This window comes from Nannospalax galili, unplaced genomic scaffold (assembly GCF_000622305.1).
Source record: "Nannospalax galili isolate Female #2095 unplaced genomic scaffold, S.galili_v1.0 scaffold917, whole genome shotgun sequence".
NCBI lineage: Eukaryota > Metazoa > Chordata > Mammalia > Rodentia > Spalacidae > Nannospalax > Nannospalax galili.
The window spans coordinates 323171-343465 of NW_008340972.1; the positions used below are offsets into that span (position 1 = coordinate 323171).

At 43.2% G+C, this 20295-nt stretch overlaps 1 protein-coding gene across 1 annotated transcript in view; it reads right to left on the reverse strand.

Moving 5' to 3' along the window:
• Lrmp (lymphoid restricted membrane protein) overlaps window positions 1-20295 on the reverse strand; it is a 54827-nt gene that overhangs the window by 7506 nt on the left and 27026 nt on the right. The window contains exons 7-16 of the mRNA XM_029564973.1: window positions 16690-16736; window positions 16529-16593; window positions 16283-16381; window positions 13209-13279; window positions 9117-9174; window positions 7153-7216; window positions 7043-7070; window positions 6664-6804; window positions 4486-4620; window positions 14-128 (exon numbers count right to left, since the gene is read on the reverse strand). Of these exons, the coding sequence (XP_029420833.1) occupies window positions 14-128; window positions 4486-4620; window positions 6664-6804; window positions 7043-7070; window positions 7153-7216; window positions 9117-9174; window positions 13209-13279; window positions 16283-16381; window positions 16529-16593; window positions 16690-16736 (823 nt within the window). The remainder of the gene's footprint in view (window positions 1-13; window positions 129-4485; window positions 4621-6663; window positions 6805-7042; window positions 7071-7152; window positions 7217-9116; window positions 9175-13208; window positions 13280-16282; window positions 16382-16528; window positions 16594-16689; window positions 16737-20295) is intronic.

Sequence of the window (20295 nt, forward strand, 5' to 3'; positions counted from 1 at the left end):
AAGGACCTTTCACTCTGCAGAAGAGCCTGCTTCAGCTCCTCCAGCTCTGTGTGCTCTTTGGTATACATTCTCTTCAGGTTTTCTACGTGCTGAATCATCACTTCCACGGCTTTACTGACCCGACTTTCCTGGTAGAAAAACGAGTAAATTTTTGTTGAAACTACTACCCCACACCCAGTTAAAACGTGTGTTCAGGGCTGGCAAGGTGGCCCAGTGAGGAAAGCCTGTGTTCTACAAGCCTGACAACTTGAGTTCCATCTGTAGAACCCATGCTGGAGGGCAGCACCAGCTCTAGGACATTATTCTCTGACCTCCACATGGGCACTTGTGGCAGGTGCACACACAATAGTAAATGAAAAACTTAACACGCATTCACCCACAGTCCATTCCTGAATCCAACTACAATGTCAGTATAGGCATATTTTTGGGAAAAAAAAAAAAAAGTGTATGAGGGCAAATAGAAAAAGATGTAATGCAAGAAACGTAGAACCCATGCTGGAGGGCAGCACCAGCTCTAGGACATTGTTCTCTGACCTCCACATGGGCACTTGTGGCAGGTGCACACACAATAGTAAACGGAAAACTTAACACGCATTTACCCAGTCCATTCCTGAATCCAACTACAATGTCAGTATAGGCATATTTTTGGAAAAAAAAAAAAAGTGTATGAGGGCAAATAGAAAAAGATGTAATGCAAGAAAACTTAAGCTGAATAAGAACGAGTGCTTGTGGTAAGACCTTAAAGACAGTGTGGAAAGGGGCGGGGGATGCAGCTCAGTTGGTGGAGTGCAGGCCTGGTAGGCACCGTGAGTTCAAGGCCAACCTCAGCTGGCAGTTCCAGACCTAAGAAGAGAGTAAAGGCATCTGGAGGAAATCGTGGAGGAAATGACATGTAGTCTGGAATATTTCACCAGCTAGATTATCAATACAATGAGAGAGTAAAGACACCATGGGTCACAGGTAGCCAGCCTTTAGGGGCGTTGATATTTTGCCATAAAAAGTTTCATCTCTTCCCAAGTTTTTGAATTAAAAAGAGATGTAAGTGATCAGCATGTTTTTTCCACTCGTAAATGTTTCAGGAAAGATATTTTTTAAAAAACTTATTTTCTTTAAAAAAAAAATACAGAGGCCAGAGAGATGGCTCAATGGTTAAGAGTACTGGTTGCTCTTACAGAGGACTTGGGTTCGAGTCCCAGCACCTACATGGCAGCTGTCTATAACTACAGTTCTAGGGGATCCAATGCCCTCTTCTGACATCCACAGGCAGTGCATGACATAGGTGCACTTACATACATGCAAGCAATAGTCATAAAATAAAACGTTTTTTATAAAAAATACAATGCACTGGGTGTGGTGGCAAGCATTTTAATTCCAGCACTCGGAAGGCAGAGGCAGGGGGATCTCTGTGAGATTGAGGCCAGCCTGATCTACATAGCAAGTTCCAGGTCAACTGGGACTATGGGGAAACCCTGTTTCAAAAAAACAAAAAAGTTTGCAATGCTAGGATGTTTAACATTTAAAACACCTTAATACCACATAGTTGATACCAAACTTCCTTGCCTCAAAAGTGGCTTTGTTTGCACTGGAAACAGTGTGATGGTTGTTCTTTATCCTGGTGTAGAATTCACAACATAAAAACCACTTCGAAAGGCATTTGGTTCATTCCTAATGCTGAGCAACTGTTGCTTTAATTTAGTTCCAAAGCCCTTGCTACCATGCCAAACAGAACTACGGGGGACTGGAGAGATGCTCAGCAGTCAAGCTCTCAGTCTCCGGCTAGCTGTCCAAGGCTTAGGGTCGCAGGCACACACCTGGCCCCAGAGCTTCCATCCTTTGTGTTTATTTGGGGAATCAAGCTCGGAGCCTCATGCATGTTAAGCAAGTACCGTACCACTGGGATTCACACAACCCAGCATCTCCTATCTTAATGTATTAGTGGACCTTGTGGGAGTGATTCCATAGAAAATGGAGGTCATTCAGGAGAATCTAGGCACATGTTTCTGGGTAAACCTGAAGGGACATGATCGTATATCTGGGTTAAGATGGCTGCCCTTACACAAGGCTGGAGACTGGCTGTCTTTGGTAGTGGAAAGGAGGGCCTCGTGTGGATTCTGATGGCACGTTCAGGGCTCTGACAGCTCTCTTTGGATTGGCTCAAATTTTCTCAGTCACTAAGTCTTTGACAGAGAAGACAAGAGAGGACACGATGATGGTTTGAGGAGTGAGGACACCGTGTGGAGCTGATCTAGAAGAAGGAGGGGGTGGGAGGCTCCCAGGACCCACGTGGTGCATGGGATGATGAGATGACGAGTTCTGTCATCATGGGGTGTGCTATGTACCACAGAGTGGGCACAGGTAGGTGGAGAAAGTGCATTCAAACAGGTTGTAGATTTGCCCAATAAATAACACGTGAACAGGAAAGAGGGCTCAGGCAAGGCAGGAAATGCTGTGTTTGATTGTGCAGTTTAAGCTTGGTCAAGAAACGAGATGCAAAGTTGACAGTGGGAGGGTGAGGGGCAGGGACAAACACTGCAGACGCACCATGGTGGAAAAGTAACCAACAGTACTTAAAATGGAAACCATATCACCACACAGCAGTGTAGGCATGCTATTTAGAAATGTGGATAAAGATAAAGGAGAACTGAAGTTTGTGACCATGGAGTATGGGGGATCAGATAAGGCAGCTGATACAGATACTTAAATTTTTTTAAAAAAACCTTATGCATACATAACTGTTGTACAAATAAAATAAAGAATAGCATTATCCTCCACTGAGGGGTTGTAAGAGAATGAGAATTTGTAACAAATGATCAAACTGAAACCACCACAGTTAGATAAATTTTCTTGAGGGGTTGGAGCAACAGGGTAAGAGCACTGGCTGCTCTTACAGAGGGCCAGGGTTCAGTTCCCAGCATCCACATGGCAGCTCACAACCATCCATAACTCCAGTCCCTGGAGATTCGATACCACCCTCTTCTGGCCTCCTAATGCACTGCATGACACAGGTGCACTCACATACATGCAGACAAAATACTCATACACATAAAATAAAAATCAATAAAAATTTTTTTTTGGAGACAGAGTCTCTCTGTAGCCCCAACTGGCCTGGAACTCAGTATATAGACCAGGCTGGCCTTGAACTTAGAGATCTGCCTGCTTCTGCCTCATGAGTGCTGGAATTAAAGGCGTGTGCCACCATGCCTTTAAAATCAGTAAATTTTTAAAAATATCTTAACACAATATATTTTAAGACAGAAGTCTCAGGGCTGGAGAGATGGTTCAGTGGTTAAGGGCACTGGCTGCTCTTGCAGAGGACCCAGATTCAGTTCCCAGCACCCACATGGCTGCTAACAACCATTCTTCACTCCAGTTCCAGGGGATCCACTGCCCCCTTCTGGCCTCCGTGGACATTGCACACAGGTTCACTTACACACATGCAGGCAAAACACTCATTTGCATAAAAAACAGAACTTTTTAAAAAGTCAAATCCCTTCAGAATTGCTCAGGATGAAAATTGGAAATTCCGCTTTCCTGAGTGCACAACGTGCATATGCAAATGAAAGCAGGTGGGTGGTTCAGCAGGAAGCAGCCAAGGAAACTGCAGTCAGCAGCTGCATTTCCGATGCCAGGTGCCCCTTGTGGTCAAATGTCCTTCAAGTTGCAATTCGGTTGTTCCAGCTGCGTCAGAAACTAAGGCACAGGATGCTCTCCCAATCACCACGCATGCACACTCATGACGGGTCTGTGTCCTGGTTCTTTGTACTAGCATTTACATTGTGGTTTTGCTCCCTCTTTTCTGAGGGCTTGTCAAGACGAGGATGAAAGAAATACCCTGATAAGGAAATCAGCTCTACCATGATTGGGGACAGGAAAAGGATCACCTCACCCTTGGTGAGGACCATCCACTTCAAATAGTCTAAAACCTTCTTAAATACCCACAATACAGAAGCCAACGGGCTGCTCCACTCCAGTCCCCTCTTTAAGTTAGCCCCTGTCTGTCTGTCTGTCTGTCTGTCTCCTTTGTATTACTTCACCAAATAAACTTCTGCTTGAATCAACTGTGTGCCTTCACCTGGAAAACCAAGGACACTTATCAGAGTATCATTTACCAGAGCAAAACAAAAGCATCCTGAAATGACCAACGTAACTTGTTAGACGAGTCACGTCTGTGCAACCCAGAAAATACTGTGAAATGGTGCTATGTCTGCACACATTTGCAGTATGTGGAGTTAGCTGTGCTATATACTCAATGAAAACCATCTGGAGGCAGATCATAATATTGTATGAAGAGGGTATCCAGGGGAACACAGCACACAATTGATCTATTAGTATGAGAGCTTTCTCTTTACAGTCTGTACTTATACATTTTTTCTTATGTTGAACACATAGGTCTTATAAAACAAAGAAGTATCCCTAAAAACTTATTCTTAGCAATTAGCACATGGTCTCTGGGGAAACAAACCCTCTTACCAGCTCCACCATTACCTGGTTGATGGCTCCCAGCATCTCAGCCCTGCTGGCCACGCGAGTCGCACACTGGCTCAGAAACATTATACTCTTCTCCAGCTTCTTAATGATTTCCTGAGCCTGGTTGTCATCTTCACACAGCGGTGTTAATGACTGTGAGGAAAGCAAAGGGTTAGAAGACATCCAACACCATCATTGACAAGTGTTTCTAATGCTAAATAAATCAAAGTCTGATCTCCAACATCCTGGTGGAGGGTGATGAACATCATCAAAGCCCAACAATGGAGGGTATAAAACATTAACATCTTGGGGCTGGAGAGGTGGCTCAGCAGTTAAGAGCACTGGCTGTTCTTGCAGAGGACCCAGGTTTGGTTCCCAGCATCCACATGGCAGCTGACAACCATCCATAACTCCACTTCCAAGGGATCTGTCACCATCTTCTGGCCTTCATGGGCATTACATGACATGGGTATGCATACATACATGCAGGCAATACATACATACATACACATAAAATAAAAGTAGTAAGTTAAAATATTAGCATCTGTGTTGGGTCATAGGTGGATGCATGCAGATGTTTACAAACCCTTTAAGTCTATTCTCGATCCCTTCTTTGTGTATTCCCCCGTGGTTACCGACAGCTCTCTTCTGTGGTTCACAGGATGGGGTGCTTTTGGTAAGCATAAACAGACTAAGTTATGCATGAAATGTTTCACATAGGAACAAAGTTGGGACTTTGAGCGACATAAAAAGCAAATGAGAGCTGGCTCTACCTTCAACTTTACTGTCCATGTAGCTGAATTTGGAATCACCCAGGAGACATACCTCTGGGCATGTGGCAGTGTTTCCAGAGAGTCCTCGACTGAATAAAGAGGAGGAAGCCATCTGAAGTCCAGATCTTATCTTGATTTGGAATCACCCAGGAGACACACCTCTGGGCATGTGGCAGTGTTTCCAGAGAGGCAGGAAGCCCCACCGGGGCTCCGGCCCACGCCTGGGGTCCTCGACTGAATAAAGAGGAGGAAGCCATCTGAAGTCCAGATCTTATCTTTCACTACTTCCTGACTGTGGACTCTAACCAGCCACCTTATGACCTACCATCACAGCTACACCTGCTTTTGTGATCGTGCTATCCTGTCATGCAGAACTACACCCTCCAACCATGAGACAGAATAAATCCTTCCTTCCCTAAATTGCTTTTGTTGGGTATTCTGTTGTATTATTTGCAACAATAAAAAGAACTAATATACTCTCCTATTGACAGCTAGGTGACCAGGCTGGCTAGATGCATATACCATTATGCTAAGGATATCCCACTGGACCCATGCCTCAAATAGTGCCTTTCATGAGCAAAGCCTATGTTTCTCAGCAGGGATGAAGAGGAGACTTGTTAGCAGGTGACCCATGCCCAGCCTCTGTGTAACTGTAAGCAGGTGTCTATAGGCTGTCCAAATCTAGAGCCAGGAACTGTAAGAGGTGCCATTACACCATACGTCATGAAGAAGACGCCCTGTCAACAGTGCGAGGCAACACCGACGACAGGCTTTGTAACTCTGGAAGTGTCGAACTTCCTAGCTTCCTAGTTTGCCGTTTCTTCACCTGTTGGATGGAGCCCATCGTCTGCTTTCCAAGAATGCCATGTACAGGGAGCAGACGCCACCATCCTCGGCACACAGTAGGCACACGAACGGCAGCCACGTTCGAAACAAACAGATATGTCTAAGTTGCAGCTAATGAGTTGTAGACCAACAGTAATGGCCATTGCTAGACATGCAGTTCCCTGAGCAGGAAGAGCAGGGGTCAGCTGTAAGCAAAACAGAATACGGCTGGCCAGACAGAATCATGGGGAAATAATCTGAGAGGACTGAATCAGTAATCACAGCCTCTCAACAAAGAAACCCCCGGACCAAATGGCTTCACTAAGGAAGGCAGGCACAATGGCAGCCCTTTCAAAATTCTCCCCCAAAACTGAACAAGGAGGAGTATCTCCAAGCTCATTCTAAGAGGCCCTATTACCTTGATACCAAGGTGAACAGAGCTGTTACAAGAAAAGGGAGCTACAGATCAATAACCCTGAAGAATATTGTTGCAGAAGGGAAGGGGGGAGGGAAGAAGAAAAGAAAGGAAAGCGGAGGGAGGGAGGGAGGGAGAGAGGGAAGAATATGACTAAATGTGTGGTCCCCAGTGTCCCTTCACCTCTAAAAGCTTCAGACAGTTGGTGATTTCTTTCTTCAAATTCTCTTCTGCCAGGTCACGGGATCTCTCTTCAAGCTTCACTCTCTTCTCCAGGGTAAACCAGTCACACTTAAGTCCCAAAGATAACCTGAGAAATTCCGCCTGTGGTCACAGCAACGGGAGGGTGGGGAGAGAATGTCAGATGAGGTCAGTCTCCTACTGACCGTGCTGGGATATCCTCCTTCCCTGGGACCCTCAGGCTGCAGGCAAGGGCTCAGCCTGTACTTGATCACATTACAAGCACATGCAAAAACATGGATGAGGGAGTCTGAAGTGTGGAGGGGGGAGGAAGGGAAGGGGGGCTGGAGGGACAGAGAAAGACAGACACTTGTAAACTCACCTCCACCTCCTTCTCATTAGCTGAAGTGCTGTAGGGAGAGATGAGGAACTTACTCAAACATAATCCAAGTGAAACAGAAAACCTGCTAAACGGCGTGAATGAACGCTTACTTGTCACCTTGTTGAAAGTTAACCAGCTTCACAGAAGGTGCAGGAAGCTTGGAAGCCTCGGTTTCTATGGAAAGACAATAAATGTGCTTAAACATCTAAAAGTACATTTTCATCAAATGTTATGTCCTACATTTACTAAAAAATGCATTTCATTTAAGCACGTCTGAATTGCTAGCTAATATATCTGCTTAAATCTTAAGATGCTATGCTAAGCTATTGAGAACCTGCTTAGAAGTCACCAACTCACACCTCAGGATGTGAACAGTGCTTGAAAGCCAAAGATATCTGAGAGTCGGGGGCAGCCCTGTGTCCTGGCATTTGAATATACAGCACACTGGGTCCCACCGCCAACCCACACCTTCCTCATACACACCAGCTGGTGTCCTGGTTCTGTCTTGGATCAGAACTTTGGGAGAACCTGTAGTAACAGCAGTAGCAATGGTAAAAACACTCATAACAAGAGTGTGACTGTCGACTTGATGGGATTTCAAATCACTATAAAACTGAACTCTAGGCACATCTATTAGGGAGTTCCCAGATCACGTTAACTGGGCCAGGAAGACCCACCCTCAATGTGGGCGGGCGGCACCATCCCACAGGCTGGGGTCCCAGACTGAGTGAAGAGACAGTGAGCTGAGCACCAGAGTTTGGCTCTCTCCACTTCCTGACTGTGGACACAATGTGGCCGGCTGCCTCACACTCCTGCTCCCTGCCTTCCCCTCCACGACGGACAGTATCCCCTCATGATGTGAGCCAAAATAAGCCTTTTCCCCTTTAACCTACTTTAGCCAGGTATTGAATCACAACAAGAAAAGTAACCAACACAAACAGCATCACCAGACGGCATCAACCACTGCCTTGCAGCATATCGATCCCAGAACAAAGCCTTTACACACGCAGTGATTCTCTATTGCAGAGTTGCGATATGAACACAGGATGTAAACTTGACAACACTTGGTGTAAACCAAGCTTTGACTTTCAGACGTATGCTTGTGACCAAGTCACAACCTTATTAAGCCATCTACAAGACAATGATGCAATTGGATGCAACAGCTGACTTGCATGAGGATGACTTCCGTGCTAGGTGCCCTGGCATGCTCTGGACATATTAATGTATTCGGTCTTCACAGCAAAACTTCAGGGCAAAAACCATCTTTTCTCAGGCTAGGAAACTGAATCACAGTTTAAGCCACCTCACCTCCTATTTACAGGACTAAATGAAACTATGCAAATAAATAATTTAGTCTACTACTCACAATATACTGTATTCTCGATAAAGTGTAAAAGTTTTTTGAGACAGGGTCTCACGTAGCCCAGGCTGGCTTCAAGCTCACTATGTGGCTGAGGATGACCTTGAACTTCTGATCCTCCCTCCTCCATCTCCAGAATGCTGAGAGGCGAGGTACATACTACTTTGCTTAATTTATATGGCGCTGGGGAATCAAACCCAAGACCTCATGCATGCTAGGCAAGTACTGTATCTCCTAAGCCACATCCCCAGCCCAGCTGAATGGCTAAATCAGCATTTCTACTTTGCAAATGAGAATGCAGATGCCAGATTAAATACCTAAGAGCACGTAAGTAGAGGCTGACCAGCCTAGAGTCTACATGGACGCTGTGCCATTTCAGTGAAGTCGGACTGAGGAGGGAGGCAGCCTACCTCTTGTTCTGTGAACCCTGGCATATTGACTTTTACATGAGGCACTGAAATGAGCTTAAGAGTGCAGAAAGGCCACTGCCATGTGCTCAGTTCTTAGTTCCAGAAAGCACTGGTTACTGTTAGAACTGTGGGGTCAAACAGGAGAAGAAACATCGCTGTGGTTTTTTTAATGGGACAAGGGGATGTAAGACTTGATCCTACTGGCTGGTCTTATCCCAGGATGCAGAATATGTTGTGTGTGACACATCTACAGAAACAGCAGCAGAGAACAAAGGTTCCCACGGGTTGAAGGAGCACGCCTTACCTCCTGCAGTGCGATCCTTTCTATGGTCGTCTATTGTTCCGAGTTCCTCTCCTGTTTCCTAAAATCATAAGGAACTTTTATTGCCATGTGTTGAATGGAAGTCCTTCAGACCCAAACATCTTTCCACTTCCCATTCCCGCAACCAATCTCTACCAAAATCTGTAGAACTCCGGGAACTGGAATAAAGGTTAACAAGAAGGAGGAGTCCAGGGTAGCTCCCAATGTAGTTCAGACAAAACTGACATAAATATTTGAGAGGCTGTGAATGTGACACAAAGTATCATAAAGGAAACTAAGTGCCAAGGAAATGAGTATTCTTCATGGGGAAGAGAGGGGTGCCAGGGCTAGACCAGTACAGAAGGTCTCCTCAGCCAAGGAGCATACCAGGGCATATGGGGAGGTAAAGTAGGGGATCTAGGGCTATGGCATGGTGCTTCCCACATGGTTGAAGGGGCACAAACACAGTTGCTAAGATTTGTTCTGTTAGACTTTAATTCCCTATGAATATACACCACACACACCACACACACCCACCTACAGTTGTTTAGTTATTGTTTGAGAGAGTCTCACATGCAACCCACAGGGCCCACTGATTTGAAACTCGTGATCCTCCTGCCTTGGGCAGCTAAGTGCTGGGATATAGGTCAGGCTCCATTCAAACACATTTTTAAGATCACTGACCAACTGCTGTATAATAAATATATCTGTATGACAAGGCTCACCTTAATTGGGTTGCTCTGCACTGACCTGGACAATCTAATTGGAACACTTTTAGGTACACAATCTTCTATGATGCCATTAGACATACTCAGATGAGGGGCTGGAGAGATGCCCACTTGCAGAAGACCTGGGTCCAGTTCTCAGCACCCACATGGTGCTAACAACAGTCCATAACTCCAGTTCCAGGAGATTCAATGCCCTCTTCTGGCCTTTGCAGGCACTGAACAACCATGTATGTGCATTTACATACATGCAGACAAAACACTCATACACACAAAACAACAAGTCAAAAAAAATTTTTAAACCTCAGATGAGTGGAGAAACTCAGAAAACCAAATAAATTCTCCATTAGAAAGCCTAGGACAAATTTCCTTTGTAGAGTCATTGATTCCATAGCATGTGATGTTTAAACAACTGGAGTGAACTTTTCAGTAAAATGTAACAAATACAGCAATACAAGGTGAGTCTGGGCCTATTCCTGTCAACATGTGAGTATCTGAGTTTTTCACACACTCCTTGAATCCCATGAACTTCCCAGCCACAGAACTTTCTCCTCTGCCCTTCGCCACATGTGCAGGTCTTCTTGCTCACAGCTGCCGATCCCAGTTCTGTGCCTCTCCATCTGTGATCAAATTAGCTGCTCTACCCCTCTACCTAACAGTCCAAGGACCTGTTCCCCCGGTTTCCAGGACCTGCCCATCACCAAGTCAAATGGATACTTACTCTTGGGTCTGTGTCTAACTTGACTTCACTGCAGCATCTAAAATGGACTAGGAATCCCTCCTCCCCAAAGCTTGGTCTTCCCCTGGCTCCCCTCTCACAAATGTCCTCCATTGCTACAGCACAGTGGCCCTTCTCACTACTCTCCTCCCCTGTCCTCTCTACTAGACCCCACATTGTTCATCAAGGCTCCAATATCCTTGGGCATGGTAGTATACACCTATAATCCCAGCACTCAGGAGGCTGAACATTGCAAATTCTAGGCCAGCCTGGGCTATCTAATGAGATCCCATTAGAAAAAATAATAATCATCAATTCCTTTATTCTCAGTATTCTCTGCCTGCCAGTCCTTGAGAAATCTCACCCCACACCCACTTTCCTTCTGATAGCTCATGAACATGTGCTTGCTCCTCTGGAGGGTTTATGGGTTGCTGTGATAGGCGCACAGCTAGCTGTAAAGCCTCCCTACAGACTACTGACGTCTCGCCTCAACCTGAGGCTTGACCCTATTTTGTCTCTCAAATTCTACCCTCCTTCCCTCTTCTCATCATTCAAATCATCCTTGACATTTAAACCATCAACCAGGACACCCACCTTGGCCCACATCCATCTAGTATGAATTTACCTCTTAAAAAAAAGTCTTGTATTTTAAATAAATAAAAGGGCATCTATGGAAATGCAATGGTTTATGGAAGAGGTAACTCCACTGTATGACATGAAGCAAAACGTTTTATTCATACGCATTTAATATGTGCACACACTGAGATGTTCACAGTCTTTAGAACAGGACAAATAAGGAGCAAAGTTCCGGTGGAGGGTGGGGAACATGGATGAAGGACAAAGGAGGGACTCTGATTAAAATCTGTTGTATGAATGTACAAAACCTCAATATAAATTTTAAAGAAAAAAAATCTCATATTTTTCACTAAGTTTAAAGTAACCGTCTGTCCCCTGAATTACAACAATGACATCTGAATCAGTTCCATCCCCTCCATTACACCTTTCCTAATCCATCAGTTTTTAAAATTATTTATTATCTTTATTTTATGTGTATGAGTGTATTGCCTGCATGTATGTGAGTGCACCTGTGTCGTGCAATGCCGCGGAGGTCAGAAGAGAGCTTCGGATTCCCCTGAACTGGAGTTAAGGACAGTTCATAGCCGCCATGTGGGTTCTGGGAATTGAACTCAGGTTTTCTGCAAGAGCAGTCAGTGCTCTTAACCGCTGAGCCATCTCTCCAGGCCCTAATCCATCATTTTTAAAAAGTCCGCATGACTACCTTGCTTTAAGTTGAAAGGAATCTCTCCCCTCCCCAAAGCCAAGGAGATTCTCCTATGAAAAACTCAAGGTCTGTATTTTTTTTCCTCTGCTTATTTACATCTACAGGATGCCAACACTGGATCCTAACTGCACCCCACACTAAAGGATAGTTCAAAGTAATACCCAATTACTCCAGTCCTTTGAGACTACAACATTTTTATCTACTCCACCCCACCAAAATCCTCATGTTATAGCTTTCTTGAGTTGGCTACATGGATCTGTGATACTTGGTATGGCGTTAACAAAAGACCTGCCTATTCAGGGTAAAGCAACAATAATATACACACAGCTGTACATGTACAGGGAGTAATGTGTAGGTAAAAGCCTTGCGGAAACACGCAGCTGGATGCAAAGTCTATACACTACCCTCCCATCACTCGCTTCAGTCATTCACAGAAGTGGCTGTAGATCTTCACACGTAGGACAGAGGGATTCATACGTAAGAGCAAACCTTGGAGAACCATGAAGCTGGACCCAAAGTCTACAGGTAACCTTCAACCATTTACACAGGCTGTAAGTTCCCCTTCAATCATTCAAACAAGTAGCAACAGATCTTTATGAAAGAAGTTTAACTATTGTCTTTGAACATTTAGAACTAACCTTATCACCATGTAACTGTATCAGTTCCACGACGACACTTGGAGCTTCTACCCTGAGCATTTCTTTTTTTATACCACTAATCTCGTGCTAGTTAACTGTCTGCTTCTTCATCTGATTAGCACATACATGATACAATCACTGTTCTGTTCAATTGTATGTACTATGTGTTTATCTATTTAAGAAGGCATCTGAGGGCTGGAGAGATGGCTCAGCAGTTAAGAGCACTCACTGTTCTTACAGAGGGCCTGGATTTGATTCCCGGCACCCACATGGTGGCTAACAATTGTCTGTAATTCCAGTTCCAGGGGATTTTGATGCCTTCTTCTGGCCTCCCTAGGCATTGCATGACACAGGTACACTTACACACATGTAGGCAATACACTCATACACATAAAATAAAAATAAAATAATTTTTAAAAGCAGCTATCTGAGAGCTATTAGCTTTGTTTCTAACATATCTCTGATGATTAAATGAACAAAAACCAATGTAAAGAAAAGCGTTCTGACCTTACAGCCATTGCAGGATCTTGTACAAGTCATAAGAATACCCTGGTCTTAATTTGTCTATAAAATACTGATCCAACTGAATTCTAGTAACTCAAAATAGTTCATTCATAATATATTGAAAAGATAAAATAATACGTTTTAAGAGACTCATGTAAATTCAAAGGGACATGTAGACCACTGTAACTGGTCACGGCTATTCCAGGGAACACATGCCCATTTTCTTACCAGGTGTGTCACAGCTTTGTCCCTGGTCATGGAGTCTTGGCATGTGATATTCTCACGAGTTGGACCAGTTCCTGTGAGGGAAAGGAAACAGTGAGTGGCTGGGGTAGTAGTGACAAGTGAAGGACAAAGAAATGGTGGGGGTGACGGTGCAGGCGGACCAGTAAACAGTGTGATACTGCAGCACCGAGGGGCACGTGCCTGTGGATGCACAACCTGGGACACAGCAGCCAAGGCCTTCCAGGAAGCGAGCCATATATCGTTTCCCAGCAGACCTGGATATCTGATGAGTGGTCTTTCAAAGAGCAGGTTGTTTCTTCCTTTAATCTTTTTTTAGGCTGATGCTGGCATATATAAATATTATTTATTTTTATCTTATGTATATGACTGTTATACCTGCATGTGTGTAAGTGCATCCATGTCATGCAATGCCTGCAGAGATCATAAGAGTGTGTCGGATCCCCTGGAATTGGAGTTACAGATGATTGTTAACCACCATGTGGATGCTGGGATTCAAACCTGGGTCTTCTGGCCGGTGCTCTTAACTGCTGAGTCATTTCTGTAACCCCAGTGCTGGCATTTTTTTATTGAACACATTAATAGTCTAATATTAATGAAGGAAAGATGAATAATTAGTAACTTGGCTCTTTATAGTTTAACAGGTTTTTTTATTTTGCATATCCAAGACTGATAACAATCATGTTTCTACTCAAGCACGGGCTATTTCTAAATGCAATGCCATCAAGCTAAGGAAACAGACCTTTCAGCACAGGCCAGTATTTTTGGTAATTTCCATTCATTTTCGTGTACTCTGTATTGCAAAGTACTTGAGCAATTTGCCTCTTCTTCCCATTTTTTCCTACTCATTTCGCCACAAAATATTCCATATGACACCTAACATTCAGTACTTTTATCTTCAAAAACAATAGTCCTGGGGGCTGGAGAGATGCTCTTCCGAGGACCCAGATTCAGTTCCCAGCACTCACATGGCAGCTAACAACTGTCAGTAACTCCAGTTCCAGGGGATCAGATGCGCTCCTCTGATCTCCATGGGCATTGCATGACATGGGTGCACCCACCTACATGCAGGCAGTACACTTACATAAAACAAAAATAAGTGAGCATTTAAAATATTAATAAATAAAATAAGGAAAAAGAAGAAACAATAGCCCTTATGCCAGATGTAGTGGTGCACATCTTTGATCACAGCACCCAGGAATCTCTGTGAGGTGAATCTCTGTGAGACCAAGGCCAGCCTGATCTACATATCAAGTTTCAGGCCAGCTGGGGCTACAGGGAGAGCTTGTCTCAAAAAGACCAAAAGAAAAAAAAAGTCTTTTGTTGGTCCTGTAAGGAGAAGAACGTAAGAACGAAGGACGGAACAGACATCAGTTTCTTTCAGAAGTATATGATTTTTCTCCATATGGAAGTTTTTAGGTTTTCCTTAAATTTTAGGCTTCAGATTGACATGGTTCATGAGTCAAAAAACACAAAATGTGAACATTTTCCCTTTCATCCGTATCTGCCCGATATCCAGATCGCTTCCCTGTAAACATTTTTTTGTTTAGTCTTCTAGAGATAGTCTATGCATGTATAACACCTTTTAAAGTTTTATTTTTTAATTATGTGTGTGTGTGTGTGTGTGTGTGTGTGTGTGTGTACATGCATGTGGGTTCCCACAGAGACCAGAAGAGGGCATGGATCCCCTGAGCTGGAGTTACAGAAGGTCATAAACTACCCAATGGGTGCTGGGAACTGAACTCAGTCCTCTGCAAGAGTAGCAAGTGCTTTTAACCACCGAGCAGCTCTCCAGGCCCCACAACATCTTCTCCTATCCTTCTCTTCACACAATATTGCATGTTATACCGAACGCTCAGTCCTTTTTCTTGGAGAAACAGAAGTCTTCTGTGGTGTTGTAGGGAAGCGTCTCCTTACTATGTCTTACACTTGTATGCTTTCAATTTTTATAATGTGGATGGACCAAAGTCTAATCTTTTTTGATAGCTTGTTGCCAGTATTTTGTTATTACAACAGTGCTGAGATACACAGATTGATACCTACACCACTTTGTTTTTATCTAGATGGCTGCAGGATAAATTCACAGACTCTGAACTGTCTGAGGATTCAGATGTTGAGAGATCAGAAGTTTCCCTCCATGTTAGTTACAAGAATTACATTTCCCACAGCAGCTTTTGAGGGTCGCTTTTCCCTCCAACTTTGTCAACACAGTAGTCACATTTTGCATGTTTCTACATGATAGGTGAACAACAGTACCCCACTACCATTTTCCTTAAAACGTTTCCCTCATCCAGGTAGGTCTGGTAGTACACAGCAGTCACCCCAGCACTCTGCAGGCTGAGGCCGGAAGACCTTAAGTTCAAGGCTAGTACAGGCTACATATTGACATTTTGCCTCCAAAAAAAAATAATAACAATAATCTTATTAGGTGTGAGATGCAGGACAGGGTTCAATTCACTCACAGGACAGGTTTCCGAAACCGTAACAATTATTCTAACTTACCACCTATCTCTCATTTAATTGCTGAGTTCCGAGAACAGAATAGGTTCTCCTTGTAGGTTTCTTTTGCCAGAGGAACGGGAGGAGTGGGAGCCTCTGCCTCTCAGGTCTCACTGGAGATGGTCATAAATAAATACTTTGTCTTCAGACCTAACATGTACCCACCACATCACCTGGTTGATGGTCCTGCATTCCTAGTGAACCACTGCTAACTGTTCCCCTTCTCACCTGATATCCTAATTTACATTCTACGAATTTCCTGAATCTGCTACCTATGCCACAGTTGGAACATCAATTTGTGTTGGGTGGCAATATTTAAGGCCCATTATAACATGTGGCCATTTTCCTTTTGACTACAAAATTAAGGAAAATGGTGGTCTCCTCAGACGTCACAGGTGCCTCCTAGACTTTGCTCCAATTTTTTTTTAAGAATCATTTTATAAAAATGGATATTAAATAATATCAAGCTTCTAAGGACGGTGCTTTACTGGCTTATAGGCACCAGCTTAGGGGCTTGCTTAGTGCTTTAGCAATTGAACTTGCACCCAATAACACCTTACCTGTCACGGCAGGGGCAGATTCTGTTTCCTCCTCTTTCTCACAGAGGAATTTGCAGTCAAGGTCACCAGAAGCCATATGCAAAATTTCTGATCCAGAATCTATCAAGAGGAAGAAACCAGAAGCATGAAAATTATGCAAAAGGGGAACCTGCCTAGCCGCCTCTGATTTGCACACACCTTGCAGGCCACCACACCAGGATGAAAGTTGTCATCAGGACTTGAATTCTTTCTCCTCAGTCTACTCACCACTGGATGTTACAGCACTCTCCGAGGATGAGGTGTGCCCCGGTGACGGTAGTGTGAGGTGCTCCCTAACAAAAGGATACGAGAACTGTTTTGCGGTGGGAGGTGCAAATAAGTCCCCAAAGCCAACTGAACCTGCTTTCCCATTCACAGTCATAGCTAACCTGAGCCGGGACAGGTTCTCGGAAAACAAGCGGCCAGCACCATTCTCCTGTGGGGACGAGAGATGAGTTCATAGTATTCCATAATTTGACATTTTCCATTCCAGAAATGTTGCAAACAGAAATTTTCATGCAATTTTAAAGGACCCATATTTGCTCTGCTCTGGGGGAGAGGTTATGGGACTGGAACAGTATAGGGATTTTTTTTTTGTTTTTTTAGTTTTTTGAGACAGGGTCTCCCTGTAGCCCAATCTGGCCTGGAGCTCACTATGTAGACCAGGTTGGGCTTGATCTCACAGAGATCTGCCTACCTCTGTCTCTCAAGTGCTTGAATTAAAGGCAGTCACCATCATGCCTGGCTGTATAGGGAATCTTGATACACAGTTCCTCACAGCTCTTCTTACAAATAAAATCCAAGTTTAAGTATATCTACAAGTCTGGTATTTAAACAAAACCTAATACATTCTTGGGCAAAACAAATTCTAAACTCAAAGGACAGATGTAGTCATTTCACACACATACAACACATTTTCTTCAAATAGAACATTCCACAGAAGCATAAAACATTTTTATTTATAGGAATATTACTCAACTTAAACCTTCTGACCTGATAATAAAAATGGCTTTCCGGTTTTTAGCTAGCCAAATCATACATTTTCTGCTTAATCCATTATCTCAAAGATCTGAGGGATTATATCCATGTCAGCACTTAAGGGAGCTTTATAAAACTGTGGTCCCAGCTTGCCAGGGCAAGTTCTTCAAAGCCTCATTTGACCTCCAAATTTCTATTAAGTATTCTTAATTAGAGAGGAACTTGGGAGTCTAGGGTTTGTGTTTGTCCTGATTCTTTCAAAAATAAAAACCAAGATATTGGTAATAGTGCTTCCTTTTTAATAATGAGCTAATTTTCATTATTACGTATTTCGAAAGAGAAATTTAAAGTCAAAACTGGCATCATTCTGGCCTCTGAAGTCCATATGGACAATTGGAAATTAAAACACAACTATATACACACATAAGCACATATTGTACAATCAATCAAATATAGACTGTATTAACTGCCATAGCTAATGACAGGTTTCCACAGACGGTAGTCAAGAAACCATTTGCGTGAGTCACAGAAAGGTAGCAGTTTATCCAGGCCTTGTTTGCTGGTGTTGTTTTACCCCCTTCTGTCCTGTTTCTCAGACAGCACTGAGGAATGAGCCAAGGGCCTTGGCCATGCCAGGGAAGTGCTCTGTTCCTGAACTATACTACCAGTCCAGCAAGTGCTTGCAGAATTTGTAGCTGCTCTGTATGGCAAATAGCAGTCTACCCGTTTAGTATGCTAAAATTTATAAAAGCCAGGGCCGATGAGTCGACTCAGCGGGTCAAGGTGCTTGAGATCAATCCCCAGGAACCACTCGTATGGTGGAAGGAAAGAATGGACTCCTTCAAGTTCTCCTCTGACCTCTACATGTATGTTGTCCACACATATAAACAAATGAATATAATATTCTCCCTACCTTTTTAATTTACATGGGGGCTGACGAGATGGCTCAGTGGTTAAGAGCACTAGCTACTCTTGTAGTGGACCTCGATTTGGTTCCCAGCACCCACATGGCAACTAACAACTGTCTATTATTCCAGTTCCAGGGATCCAATGCCCTCTTCTGGCCTCCATGGGCATTGCATACACGTGGTGCACCTTAGTAGATGCAGGCAAAAGACTTATACACATAAAATATAACAAAGATATTTTAATTTTTAAATTTTCAAAAGCCTTTTTATGTATCATCTCACTCTCCCAAAACTTTATGCAATAAATATTAGCAAAAGATAAAAACTTTTAAAATTAGTTCACACTTAATGAACTAAATAGTACCCTCTCCGTTGCAAACCACCTCTAACATGCACTAACTCAGGCTACTGTAAAACAAAGTCTTCTCAGATATATAAAGACCTAAATATAAACAAGAGGCTAGAGAGATGGGTCAGCGGTTAAGAGCACTTGGTTGCTCTTACAGAAAACCAGAGCTCAGTTCCCAGCACCCACATCTTGTGGCTTCACCTCCAGGAGGAGATCTGATGCCCTCTTCTGGCCTCCTTGCATTCATATACATATAAAATTCACACAAACATAAACACACAAATAATTAGTAACATAAAACTTCTTTAAAAATTTAAAGGTTTATATATAAGCATATAAATTATTTTTAAATATTTTATTTTTATGGTATGTGTATGAGTGTACTGCTTGCATGTAAGTGCACTTGTGGTCATGCACTGTCCACGAAGAAGGCATTGGATCCCCGGGACTGGAGTTACAGATGGTTGTTAGTCACCATGTGGGTGCTGGGAATCAAACCTGGGTTCTCTGCAAGAGTAGCCAATGCTCTTAACCACTGAGTCATCTCTCTAGCCCCCATAAATTATTTTTAAATGTTCACCTCAAATACTCAAAAACATGCTGAAACTTAAAAAACAGGAATTTATGTCAGCTGGTGACACTGTGCAAGCTTCTGTTTTATTTCATCATGGCTTTTATTTATTTTTGCTTTTTAGTTTTTAAAATGTTTGGTTAGTATTGTGTGAAATAAGATGCTTTGGTCTGTGCACAGACTGTGGGACAATCACCTCAAGCTGGTCAGCATGTCTGTCACCTCATTCCTCCCTGCCTTAAGGATCTTGGGGTTGGATCATATGTCACAGATATAACTCATGATATCAGCATAGTTGAATTCCACAAACATTCAAAGGTCCAGTTTGTGCCAGGAATAGAGATGAGGGTTGGAAATACACAGGACACAGCTCTTGTCATTCAGGCTCCCACAGACCAGTTAGGGAGACCAGCACACTAAACACACACCTTATAACCCACAGGCAGCATTCCATGGAGGAAATACATTTGCAGAATACAGTCCCAAGCATGGGCAGTAATTAGATGTAGAATAATTGTACCATATTGCCTGTAGGTAACTAAACGATGCTGGCCCTACCTTTACATCACTTAAATACTGATTATAGTTTTACTTCCATATATTATGTATATGGAATGGCACTATAAAAATCAAAGAAAATTAAATATCCTTCTGTTTCATTGGGTATCATAACATAAAAATCAAGAATTGATTTTTAAATATAAGGAGCACTTAAAATTCCTTAACATATATGACGTGTTACCAGCTGGACTTGAAATGATGCCAAGTGATTGCACTGTAATTGAAGCCAGCTTGGTCATCGTGACCTTGGCTACTTGAATGTAAGGCTAGGAGATGGTATTTATGTGTTCCTGTTCCATTAAATTGGTTTCCAAAAATGGGAGGAAAGGAACACTTTTTTTTGGCATACAATCTATTCAAAAAATTCTAATTATCTCATTTAAAGGCAAAAAAACAACTACAGGAAACATATATAATTTGCCCCTACTGTGTTACAAAGGGGTCTCACTGCACAGTGTCTGTGGAACCCTTCTCTGCTCCTTGCAGCTGAGACATTATATTCAGAGGAGCCTCGTAGTGCGGCAGGTAGCACCTCAGTTTCACAATCAAACCATTATATTCAGAAGTGTTTAACAAATGTCTACCACTTACTGATTGCACAAATGCATCTTCTGTGATTGGGAGAAGT